A 12,452-nucleotide genomic window follows, 5' to 3' on the forward strand; every position below is an offset into this window, starting at 1 on the left:
GCTTTATCGTGTTGTACATTTCATTCCTAGTACTTATTTATCTTATAACTGGAAGTTTGTACCTTTTGACCACCATCACCCATTCCCTCTCCTCCCACTCCCCAACTCTGGTAGCCACAAATCTAATCTCTTTTTCTATGAGTTTGTTTTTGAAGTATATTTGAACTACAAACTATGTTAATTCCTGGTATACAACACAGTGATTTGATATTTCTGTACATTTCAAAATGGTCACCATGGTAAGTCTAGTTGTCATCTGTCACCATACAAAGATATTACATAGTTATTGACTATATTCCCCACACTGTACATTTCATTCTTGTGACTCATGTGTTTTGTAACTGAAAGTTTGTGCCTCTTAGTCTCCCTCACCTATTTTTCTCCTCCCCTCAACTCCCTCCCCTCTGGCAACCATCTGTTTGTTCTCTGTATCTATTACTCCATTTCTTTATCAACTGAGTAAATTTATTAAAGATCAAATTGGTTTTATTCAATGATTCATGAGTCGGGCAACATCCCATCTAGCACTGGAAAGGAGCTCCACTGAACTGTAGAAGAGGAAAGTTTTTTAAAAGCAGAAAGGGGGTAGGTGGATAAGGAAATATTAGCAAAGAATGCATTGTTTCAGGCAAGGTCACTCTCCTAAGGGGAATGGAAGGGCCTATTGGGCAGATAACCTCACTAGTGCTGACCATGTAATACCAGGTTGACTGGTTAAAGGTTATATTCCTGGGGGTGTTGAGGCTGCAATTTGGTTAGGTATTAAGTCTTAGTTTGCTGACATAGGGTTTAGCACAAGTGACTCCATTTTGGCCCTCCTGTCTCCTTTTTAACAGGAACAAATATCTGTCAACAGGATTATGGATAAACAGATTTTGGTATATCTCTTCAATGGAATGCTACTTAGCAAGAGAAGGCAGACACAAGTGAGAACATACAGTGTAATTTATGAAATTCAAGAACATGAAAAAGATACAGTGTAATAAAGTAGATCCATTAGTGTTTGAGGCTGATAATGGGGAGCTGACTGTGAAGGTGATTAAAATGTTTTGTATCTTGTAGTGGTTGTTAGAGGGGTGTATACGTTTGTTAAAATGCATCAAACTGTTCACCGGAAGTGGGTGCCTTTTATTGTATGTAAATTATATCTCAGCATTGTTTATTGTACATAAATTATACCTCAGCATTGATTGTTTTTTTAAAGTAGTTCTTTCAATCTCTGAATATTTGAAGGCTTCCTACAGGGGTCAGGTAAGAGAATTCATAGAGGTGTAGTCTCTTAAATCTCATCCTTTTCTTTGCTCTTTACTCAGCAGTATCACAGTAATTCTTGAAGAGAAGATGAGAGCCTGATTGCTTTCTGAAATTCCTATGCTAGTAGTCAGATATCACCAACAGCTGCACTTGGCAGGGTTTCTCCCCTTCCTTTCACTCACAATCTGTGCCAGCCACACAATAGAAATCCTCAAATGAGGGGTTTTAATTGGGAGGCATTAGTGTTTATTACTTAGGATGAGCAGAGCTGTGAGAAAGCAGAAATTGCACAAAAGAATAAAGATAGATTAGCAGTCTCTGTACTTGAATGTGTTTTAAAGAGTATAGAAAAAGAATGTTCCAGGAGAGAAGAACCTCTCTAGCTCAGAGACAGGAATGAGCAATGAAGAGACTGGCCCATCTGAAGCAAAGAGTTCATTCTGGAGAGTCATAAGACCTAATAACGGACCTGTGTAGCAAAGGATGAATGCTGGTATAGGGAATATGAATGTGTTTGAGTAATATACTATATGTAGTCTTTTTGAATTTTAAGAAGTGAGTTGGTGGTAAGTTTTCTAATAAAATATTACAACTTCATGCAATTAGTTTCAGTTAGGTCCTATTGAATCATAGCATAGATGGTAACAAGGAGCTGTTGGAATGTATTAAGCCTGGAAAAGATAAGCTCAAAGAGTAAAAGAGGGTTAGTATGATCAAAGAACAGAACCCTGTGAAAAGTAGCATGGAATAGTCTTAAGGTCCTGTAATAAAACCATCTAGGTTTTAGTACCTGCTCTGTTGTTCTGGAGTTTAGTTTTGTATTTTTTGTTGTTGGTGGTGGTGGTTGAAAAACAGAGATTATGTCATTTCTAAAGTCCCTCTTGTTTCTAACTTTCATGGCTATATGAGGTGATGAGTGTTAATTAAATCTATTGTGGTAATCATTTCACAATATATGTATATGTGCTGCCTAAACGAGCACTGTTTCGTAATATATGTAAAGCAAACTGTCATGCTGACAGCGATGTGTGTCAGTTATTTCTCATAAACTGGAAGAAAAAGTGAATGAAAGGTTATATGCAAAATTTTGATGATGTGATATTAATGTTAATCATGGTGAAGTTTTGGTATATTTCACTATATTGAAACTAGTGAGTGAGATTAAGGATGGACATTGGTTGCAATTATTTCTTCATTTTCTCTGTAGGGATTAATCATTTCATGAGAGAGACAGTGAAGAATTGTAGAAGAGATGGATTTGTTCAGACCATTTTGGGAGGCATAGATATTTACCAGGAATCAAGACAACAACCCTTATCACAAAGCTCACGTATGTTGAAATTTCTCTGGATTTTAACTTAATATTTTAAACTTAAATTTTTAACTTTAATGACATGTACTTTTCACAAAGACTGAACCTGCTAATGTCCCTTTTAGAGATCACTAGCCATATTAATTGATCTTCTGTTTTTAAGGACTTCTGAAGTGATGGTACATGCCAGTATTTGCTGAACACAGTCTCTTTAGGAGACTAATGTAAATATGGGTTCACTTAATAATATTTCAGTTAAAAATGTTCTGTTTTAAGTAAGCAGTTATTTATTAGCTTTGGTAACAAGTTATATATAAACTTAATTCTTACTTTGCTAATTGTTCTTTGTGTCAGATATCATATACTAATTTGTCATATTACAACCAGATTGCCAGTGTCTTCAGAGATTAGCAGTCATTGAAATTGTGGTAGTTTTTGGTTCATTCCTTTTGTTTATTTATTTAAAAGCACTGGCTCATCAGAGCTTATTAGGATACCCAAAATATTAAAGAAGGCTATTTTTAATATCATTCAAAAGATGTATTGATGGTATTTACTCAAATTATGATTGAATCTCTTTCATTGGATCCATAAAAAGATTTTGTGTATCTGAGCATTTAAGTTTCTGTTATAGTCCAAACCTTCCTATTTAACTGGTTGTATTTTGTCTTACCCCATACTTTTTGTGTCAGTTGCCCACTACACAATTGTATGTAATGAAAATATCCAGCCCCCAAATTGCTAAACTACTGTCTTGAGCTAGAATCTCTCAGAGCAATAATGCTCTTAGGACCATGGAGGAATAGTTGGGGTTTTGTTACTTCTTCACTCTCTCGCCTCCCATATATCCACATACAGACATCAGATATTTATCAGCCTTTTACCATATCTCCAAGTGAAGTAGGCACTGTAGTTGATGCACTAGGAAAAGTAAGTCTTAAAATGTATTGGAAGAGATAAAGCAAACTAAAAAAATATAAAAGTAGCATGTATACTCAGTTATTTAGGCTTCTAGAGGAGGTAGGACTTAAACAGATTCTTGAAGACTATTTAAAATTTAATTGATGGGCATGAGAAAAAGATAATCACAAGTGACTAAGAGTTTGAGTAAGGATTGGCTAGAAGCCAATCTGATAGGAGTGGAAAGTTTGAGTTGTCACTTAGGAATAGATAATTTTCTACTGGTCAGATGGAATCAGCTATTGGAAGGCTTTTAATGGCAGGCTGAGAATTTGGGCTTGATCTAATAGGGATTGATTATGTTTTTGGTATTTACACAATGAAAAAAATGGAGGATAGAATGATTAATGTTAATGAACCATATAAGTTTTAAAAAAACTAATATTTTTGAAGTTAAAAAATGTGAGAGTAAGACTTTTTATACCAAATCCTTAGAGTCAGAGTTCTAACTGATTCATTATGTTGTTTGCTGAGGAAAATAAAAATTGTGCCCCTCTGAATCAGAAATGGAATAATATAGCCAGATTTATTGTTTGGTTTTCGTTTAGTTTGGTTTTACATTTTATTTCAACTTTTACTGTACTGAAAAATATACATAGAGAAAGCACAAGAAACAAATGTAAATTTCAGTAAATTATCATAGAGCTATACCTATGTAACTACCATACAAACCAAAAAATAGAATATTGTCAGCACCCCAGAAGCTCCCCTCATACCTCTTCCTAATCACCATCCACTGCCTTCCCAGTAATAACCACTATAACCTCTAACCCTCTGGTTTTGTTTTGACCTCTCTATATATCAAATATATGTATTCTGTGTTTAGCTTCTGTCACTCAAAATTACATTAGGCAAGTCATTTATGTTGTTTCATGTTGGGGTAGGTATATAGCTCTGTTATATGAATATACCACAATTTATCCATTTTTCTGTTGATGGGTTTCTAGTTTGGAGAACTTTCTGTTTGGATGGGTTTCTATTATGGATCTTGATGATTTGATTATTCTTGTTCAAGGTTCCTGGTGCACATATGTTTCCGTTAATGTTTGGTAAAGCGGTAGACATAGAATTGCTCTCATCTTCAAATTCAGTAGATAAAGCCACGTTGTGTTTTATGGTGGTTGTAGCAATTTGTCCTCCCATATAAGTTTGAGTTCTCATTGCTCTGCATCCTTGCCAACATTTGCTATTAAGTTAACATAATTTTGGCTTTTCTGGTGGGTGTAAAGTAGTATCTTGTAGTTTTAATTTGCTTTTTCTTGAATACTATGTTTTGATATATGGTAAAGTAAGTTTTCCCAACTTGCTTTTTTTCTCTCCCCCAAGAATATTTACCTATTCTTGGTTCTCTGCATTTCCATATAAATTGTAGAAGCAGCTTGTGAATTTCCATACAAACACAAAATCCTGTTGGGATTTTTTAATTGCAGTTGCCTTGAGTTCATAGATCAAGATGGGATTAATGACGTATTTATAAATTTGAGTTTTCCAGTCAATAAACATGTTATATATGTCCATTTATTTAGGTCTTCAGGTCTTTTAAAATTCTCTCACTAATGATGTATAGTTTTGGGGAAGAGATCTTACAAGGTTTTTATTAAATTTATAGCTAGATATTGGAAAAGTTTCATGCTGTTGTGAATGGCATCTTTTTAAATTTTTAATGCTTTTCCTTCCCTTTTTACGTTTTCTAACCCTTTACTGCTGGTATAGAAAGATAATTGCCTTTATTGTTGTTCTTTTGTCTAGAAACCTTGCAAACATTACTTACTAATTCCAAAATTTTATCTGTAGATACTTTTAGGTATTCTATCTACACAGTTATTATCTGGAAAAAAAAAAGTAGTTTTATAACTGTCTTTCCAAGTCTTATTCTTTTTTTTTTTTTTACTTTTGCTTGACATACTAGCTAGGACAGTGTTGAATAGAGTTAGTGATAGTGAGTATCTTTGCCACTTTTCAGGTCTCAGAGGGAAATTTTAAACATTTTACCAATAAGTAGAACTTTCCTTTAGCTTTTTAATAGTGTCTGTGTCAGAAGAAGTAAGCTCCCTTAAATATGTGCTTGTAGGCCGCAGGGTCTCCATCACAACTACTCAGGCCTGCTGTTCTAGTGCAGATGCAGCCATAGACCCTACATAAATGAGTGAGTGTGGCTGCGTTCCAGTAGAGCTGTATTTACAGAAACACGAGATGGGCCAGACTTGGCCTGTAGGCTGTAGTTTGCCCATCCCTGGTCTGTTTCTTCTTTAAATGCAATCTGCCTTTTTTCTCTAGGTTGCTTTTAATACAGTATTTTTCTTTCCTTGTGGTTTCCAGCAGATTTTCTGTGATGTGCTTAAGTTTTTGGGTTTTTTTTTGTAACTTCATGTGCCTGTGTGTGTGTGTGTGTGTGTGTGTGTGTGTGTGTGTTTAAATGATCTGTTTTTGAGGGTGTTAGGACTTCTTGAATCTGCACCTTGAGATCTTTTGTTGATTTTGGAAAATTCTTAGTCATTTCTTCTTCAGTCATTGCTTCATCGAAATCTCTCCTCTCTTTCTGGAACTTCTATTATAAACTTTTAAAACTTTTCTCTTTAATTCCTCACTTTTTGTATCCTCTGTTCCATGTTTATATTTCATCACGCTTAATTCTGGATATTTTCTTCTAACTTATATTTCAGTTGGCTGATTTGCTCTTCAATTTGCTGTTGAGCAACTATTGAGCTTTTAGGTTCTAAATGATATAGAACTTTTCCAGTGCCCCAGAAGGCCTTTTTATCTTCTCTCCAAGTCAATACTATCTCCCCACTGCACACATACACCAAACTATAGGGAAAGCACTGTTTAAATGCTTTAAGTTCTGTTGTTTTAATTTTTTTGGTTATAGAGTTTCTATTTGGTTCTTATGGTATTTTGTTCTCTGCCGAAATATTCAATTTTGTCTTTTATTTTCTTGATAACATGATCATTTTATAGTCTAATGGGTTTGATAATAGTCTGTAGTCAAATATGGCTCATACTTGAATCCCTGTAGTCTGTTCCTATTGCCTTTTGTTTTTCTTAGTTTTCTATAAAAATAGTTGTATTATCTCACCTCCTTACCAGGCCTCCTACTTGTTGGGCTGTGAACCCAAATATTTCAAGACCGTCAAGTTCTGCTCAGCTTCTTAGCCTCTCAGCTGCCTCTTCTGGAATCTGTTGATTTCCCTGGGAGAAAGGATGGCCTCCAATGCCAGGATCACCTCCTTGGTTTCCTTTCTCTCCCAGTTCTCTAGGTTCTATAATTCTTCACTTCCCTTTTCCTGTCTGATTCATTCAAAGAGGCATTTTCTGACCACCTTTTCTGGTTATCAGTGGAAGGGTTAGTCCTAATGGCATAATCTCCTATTACCAGAAACCTATATATATTTTTATGTATATGAAAACACTCTAGTGATGAGAAGGGACTGAGATTGTGGGACACAAAGCTGAGACTGCCAAGTTTTCTTATTTTGGAATAGAATCAGGGAAGTACAGTATCATAAGAATGAATTATATATTTTAGTTATATTTGCTTGTGTCACAGTAAAAACAACTCCCATATTTCAGTGACTTATAATAAGAATATTTATTTTTAATTCATGTTATAGTTTGGCTCTGGGTTGACTCTGCCTCTGCTCTGTATTTTCTTCATTCTAAAATTCAGAATAAAGAAAAGTACCTACCTGGGATAAGCCCTTTTTTGTGACAGTGTTAGATAGCTTTTAAAACTCCTTGCATGTGCTGTATGTCAGTTCTGCTCCCATTTTATTGGCCAAAACAAGTCAAGGCCATTCTTTTAGAGTGAAAACCACTTTGAATCACATGGCAATGGGTGGGGGCCATGGGACTTCACAGAGAAAGGCAGCAAGTAATAGCAACAATAACATAATCCACTGCACAGAGGCATATAGTTTCAAGAAGGGGAGCAGTCAGAACTTTGAAATTCAGTCACTCTTTAAACAGTGACAACTGAGTGAGTTTAGAACGGATTCATCAGCATTTGACAAAACAATAGGTAAAAAGTCTATCTCTGTAACCAGTATTTAATATACTAGGAGTTGGATATGGCCCAGGTGACAGGGAGCTAGAGAATACCTCTCAGGTTACATAGATCCCTCCAGTGAGTAGACCCTTCCCATTTTCTGAGCCCTTTTGGAACAACAGGAGTGATATTCATGGATAGATTACACCTTGGATATTAACCTAGACCCCTATTCCTACTGCCCCAGGATTGTTCACTTTTAGCAGCTGTGGTTGCCTGCCAAGAAGCTCATGGCAGCAATAGTTTCAGGGAAGTTCTAATCTAATACCTGGGGATCTAGGATCTGCATTTTCACCAGCAGCTAACGATTAGGCCCAATAGCCCATAAAAAGCTCTGATTCATACCAGAAGGCTGCAGACTTGCTGTGGCCAAACTCTACACAGGACTGAGAGGCCACTGATATGGGGGATGTGCTTGAAACCTTCCAACCCACATCACAAAGAATGGTATTCTAATTATATCTATTTAGGATTAAGAGGAATTGTATTTTGAGGAATAGATCCTTTAAAGTGAAGTTTAGAACACTGACAATATATTTTTAAAAAGAATATGGAACTTCTAGATACATTTCAAGTGTAATGTAGTTTTTGGTTCCTAACTAACTGTCGAAGATTTCTAAACTGAAGCAATCTGACCTTCTTCTGTTTAGTCTATCCTCATGTGAATGATAGCCCAGAATCTAGAGCCCTGGATCATTCTGGTTGTTATTCTTAAGATACAGCTTATAGTGGATGCCCTGGGTCACATCTCAGTTCCAGATTTCCAGTCTGGTTGCACATGTGAGCACTAATCTGTGGACGCTAAGGGCAGGTATGAAACCATGCTGGCGTGTCTGATGGAGTATCTGTTATTGCTGTTTTTCATAGGCTGAGCGTCAGGCTATCAACACAAGAGTCCAAGGTTCTGCGGCTGATATTGTCAAAATAGCCACAGTTAATATTCAGAAGCAATTAGAAACCTTCTACTCAACCTTCAAATCTCATGGTCATCGGGAGAGTATGCTCCAAAATGACAGAACAGGTTTGTTCATAAATGAGGCCCTTGCTATAACATGGTGAGATTAATTACATCAGAAAAGAAAAGGGGAAATGATTTATATTTATTTCTCAGCAGTTCTCAAACATTTTGGTCTCATGATGTCTTTACACTCTTAGAAAGGATCCCAAAGAGCTTTTGTTTATGTGTGTTATATCTACTAATATTTACCATATTAGAAATTAAAACTGGGAATTTAAAAACATTTATTAACATTTACAGATAATGATAATAAACCCACCATGTGTTGACATAAGTAACATATTTTCATGAAAATAACTACATTTTTTTCAGAACAACAAAAAAATTCATGATGAGTGGTTTCATTTTTTCTGAAAATCTCTTTAATGTCTGGCTTAAGAGATGACAGTTGGAATCTCATATATTTTTCTGCATTCAGTTTGTTGCAATATTACCTGTTCTGTAATCTCTGGAAAATCCTCTGTAGAGGATGATGAATGTCCCAGTCTGTGGGAGACCGATGGTTTCCCAGGATGTGGGACTTTCATTGCTAAAACCAAGATAATTGGCCACCTTGCTGTACGCTTATGAAAGAAGGAGACTGAAAAAGGAAAATAACCTTTCGGTGTTATTGGGGAAATAATTTGACTTTGCAGATGCTTTGAAAGAATCTCTGGGATCCTCTTCAGTCCTCAGAACACACCTTAAGAAGATGTTGATTTTCCTGTTCATGACTTTCCATGAACACATGCACACATTCACACTCTTATATTTGTAGAAAGAGGATGTATGGTCAAACTTATTTGCGGAATCACATTGTACTGTGTGCTTTGGAGGATTTGAAGTAAAAGTTGTCAACTTATGTTTGAATTTTAAATCTGCTAAGGAAAGGAAGATATGATACCTGACTGTGAAATATTTACCTGACTCTTCACAGCAGAATGATGCAGTGTCAAAATGAAGATATAGGTGGTATCACTCTTTAGAGTGAGTGGAAGACAATGTGGGTATGTCACTGAGGATGACTTGATTGTGTCATGTTGAGTTAAAGGCAGTAGTAGGTCAGTGGGATCAAAGGGAGCTCAGCCTGAGGAAGCAGACCACACAGGGAACAGGAGGATCATGGCATTCTGGGTCAGAAGCCAAGTACCCAAGGGAAATCAAGAGGACAAAGGTATAATGATCAGAAAGCAGAAAAACTAGAGCATCCAGACAGCCAATGATGCAAGATAAGTGGGGCCCAATGGGTCAGATCAGATTTTAGCCAAACTGGCAAACAGATGCACAGCCTTTGCAGCCCTGGTATGGAAGCAACTTGCCGTGCCTCATCTGCCTTTGTTCTCTTACCCTGTGAGAGCCACCTCTGAGAAAACTTGGGCTGCAGGTAGTGACAGCTAAAGAACTCTCTCTGAGGGAAGCACCAGATATTGAGGGAGACGGTATTTGTGCTGTCCTGAAGAATAAGTATAGGAAATTTGAATGGCGAAAAGGAAGGACTGCTCTGAGAAACGGGCAAACAATGGAAGGCAGTTACTCTAAAAGTATTAATGTTGAACCTTATTTTAGTGATCAGAGGGGCATAATCTGTACCACTAGGCCCACTAGTTAGGAAATAGTGACTAACTATAATACAGTGATTTTTTTTTAACCATTTTTGGATTCATGAGTTTTTTTGAGAATCTTCTGAAAAGGTATACATCATCTCCACAGAAAAATGTACAGACATAGACCCTTACATATATCTTCAAGGAATCTGTATATCCTCTGAAGTCTACATTTGGACCCTAGGTTTAGAATTACTTGTCTAGAGTGTGTGGTCCAACTGGGGAATCACCAGTTCTACCATGGTGACACTTCTGGCCAGAAAAAGACATCAAGGAGTGTCAATCAACTCCATTTACTGATGTCTTTGTTAGACTCCTCATTTCTGGGAGGAGGTAGGTGGAGATTTGAGTTTACCTGATAGGTGGGCTAGGTGGCAGCCAGCAATTAGTTATTTTCTTGATAGCTCCAAATTTTGTGTGTTTTAATCTCTTAATTATAATTTCCCAAAATCTCTCTTAAAAAAAAAAATACTCCCATAGCACAGTGACATGCTGATCAGTTTTGCTACTTTTTTCATGGGGTAGGATTGTTACCAAAGAGAAAACTGCAAGGGATGTTCTGTCCCATCAGAGGAGGCTTCTTCATCCTTCAACTCCATGATGAACTCTTATATGAAGTGGCAGAAGAGGATGTTGTTCAGGTATTTTTGCAGTGTTCATGTCCATTCTATAGAAAGCTGAGACACTGTAGGTAAGGCTAAGATGCATGAGATTTCTGGAACCCTTCCCTAGCCCCAGGATGGCTATAGAAAAGTAGAATCCTTAAGGGTAGAGAAAGAGCTAAGAGTGCTCAGCTTTAAACTCATTTTAAAAGAAATCCCTGATGCAGGGATATTTTTGTCTGCGAGAAGTTAGATGAGAATTTGGAGTCTTGCCCTGAGGATTTCGAAGCTCTGAGCATTCTAGTGAACCTGGCAGAGCTTTCTGCTTGTCAGTGCAGACTAGTGTAGGGTGCCTGGCCCTTTTCCAATTTAGAGTTTTAAAGCACCATGAGGTAAAGAGCTCCAGTCTGGTTATCGCCTCAGTGGGTGGGCTGGCAGACATTCTTTGATTGGGCAGAGTTTGTTAACCTCTTTTTTTTCTTCCTTTGTAGGTAGCTCAGATTGTCAAGAATGAAATGGAAAGTGCCATAAAACTCTCTGTGAAACTGAAAGTGAAAGTGAAAATAGGTGCCAGCTGGGGAGAGCTGAAGGACTTTGATGTGTGATTGTAGGGAAGCCTGGTGTAGGTACAATCACATGGAAAGAATAGAGATTACCCTTTCACCTACTTCATGAAAACAGAAACCCTCAAGTTTTGATGAACTTATGATAGTAATTTTATAGTGAGAGTTTCAGAACATATATGAGTTTATTTTCTGTAGTATGAAAAAACTTTTTGAGGCAAAATATCAAGTTTAATGTTTAATATCAAGTTTAATTCGCTCTCAAAGAGTATCTATGAAATTGTCTTTTATAGTTTACTGTGGCTCTAAACAGTTTCAGAACACATGCTTGAAATACGTACTTAGCACTTTGGATCTTCATCTGTCTGGTTGAGCATGAAGAAAATGAAACTGCTGTCTCAGGGTCATTTTCATCCCAACCAGGATTCAGACACTGGTGATACAGACCCCTGAAGGAGCCAGAGGCAGATAAGGATTTGGTTTCACATAAACCACCAGGGTTAGGTGTTGTGTGTGATTTTCATCCAGTATCGGTGTAAGACTTCTGAAGTGGTATTTTTAAATAGCACTGGCTAGTAATTTTAAGAATTCTATAAAGTGGTAAGACTTGGTATGGATGTAGTCTAGGAATGGATTTTCATGAATTGCCATTTCTTCTTCCTTTCCCTCTCCCAATTCATGCAATGAATATATTTCCAATACTTAGGTATTATAAAACAAGCTACACCTCTTCAAGAGGTATTCTGATCTTAAGATCAGATGTTTATACTGCAGTTTAATATAGCACTGCCAGAGAAGGAAAACACCCCCTCACCAGTCCCTCAGTGCCTCTTTCTCTGTGGCATGGTGAGAATACTCATACTAAAAGATTGTACTTTATAATCCCAGTCAGAGGTGAATAACTGACTTTTTTTTGCTGTTTTAATAAAATTAATTTATGAGAAACTTTATACCAGCAGTTCAGTTTTTAAAATTGTGTTTGGTCTAAGTATCAGAAGCCTGTGTATCCATTTACTTATTCTATAGTTTGCTCAACAATGTACACATAGGAAGTGTTTATTATATTCTTAATCAGTGATCAAAGAGCTCTTTTATGTTTATTCATCAGAATTTTA

The 12,452-nt window shown here is 36.6% G+C and overlaps 1 protein-coding gene across 1 annotated transcript in view; it reads left to right on the forward strand.

Annotated features, from left to right (window-relative positions):
• The window catches only part of POLQ (DNA polymerase theta), a 104,687-nt gene extending 92,436 nt beyond the window's left edge, over nt 1–12,251 (forward strand). The window contains 6 exon segments of the mRNA XM_036851791.1: nt 2,462–2,524; nt 2,527–2,553; nt 2,556–2,584; nt 8,439–8,592; nt 10,698–10,813; nt 11,266–12,251. Coding sequence (XP_036707686.1) covers nt 2,462–2,524; nt 2,527–2,553; nt 2,556–2,584; nt 8,439–8,592; nt 10,698–10,813; nt 11,266–11,379 — 503 coding nt within the window. The 3' untranslated portion in view covers nt 11,380–12,251.
• Nucleotides 12,252–12,452: the final 201 nt, after the last annotated feature.

This window comes from Balaenoptera musculus, chromosome 4 (genome assembly GCF_009873245.2).
Source record: "Balaenoptera musculus isolate JJ_BM4_2016_0621 chromosome 4, mBalMus1.pri.v3, whole genome shotgun sequence".
Lineage (NCBI taxonomy): Eukaryota > Metazoa > Chordata > Mammalia > Artiodactyla > Balaenopteridae > Balaenoptera > Balaenoptera musculus.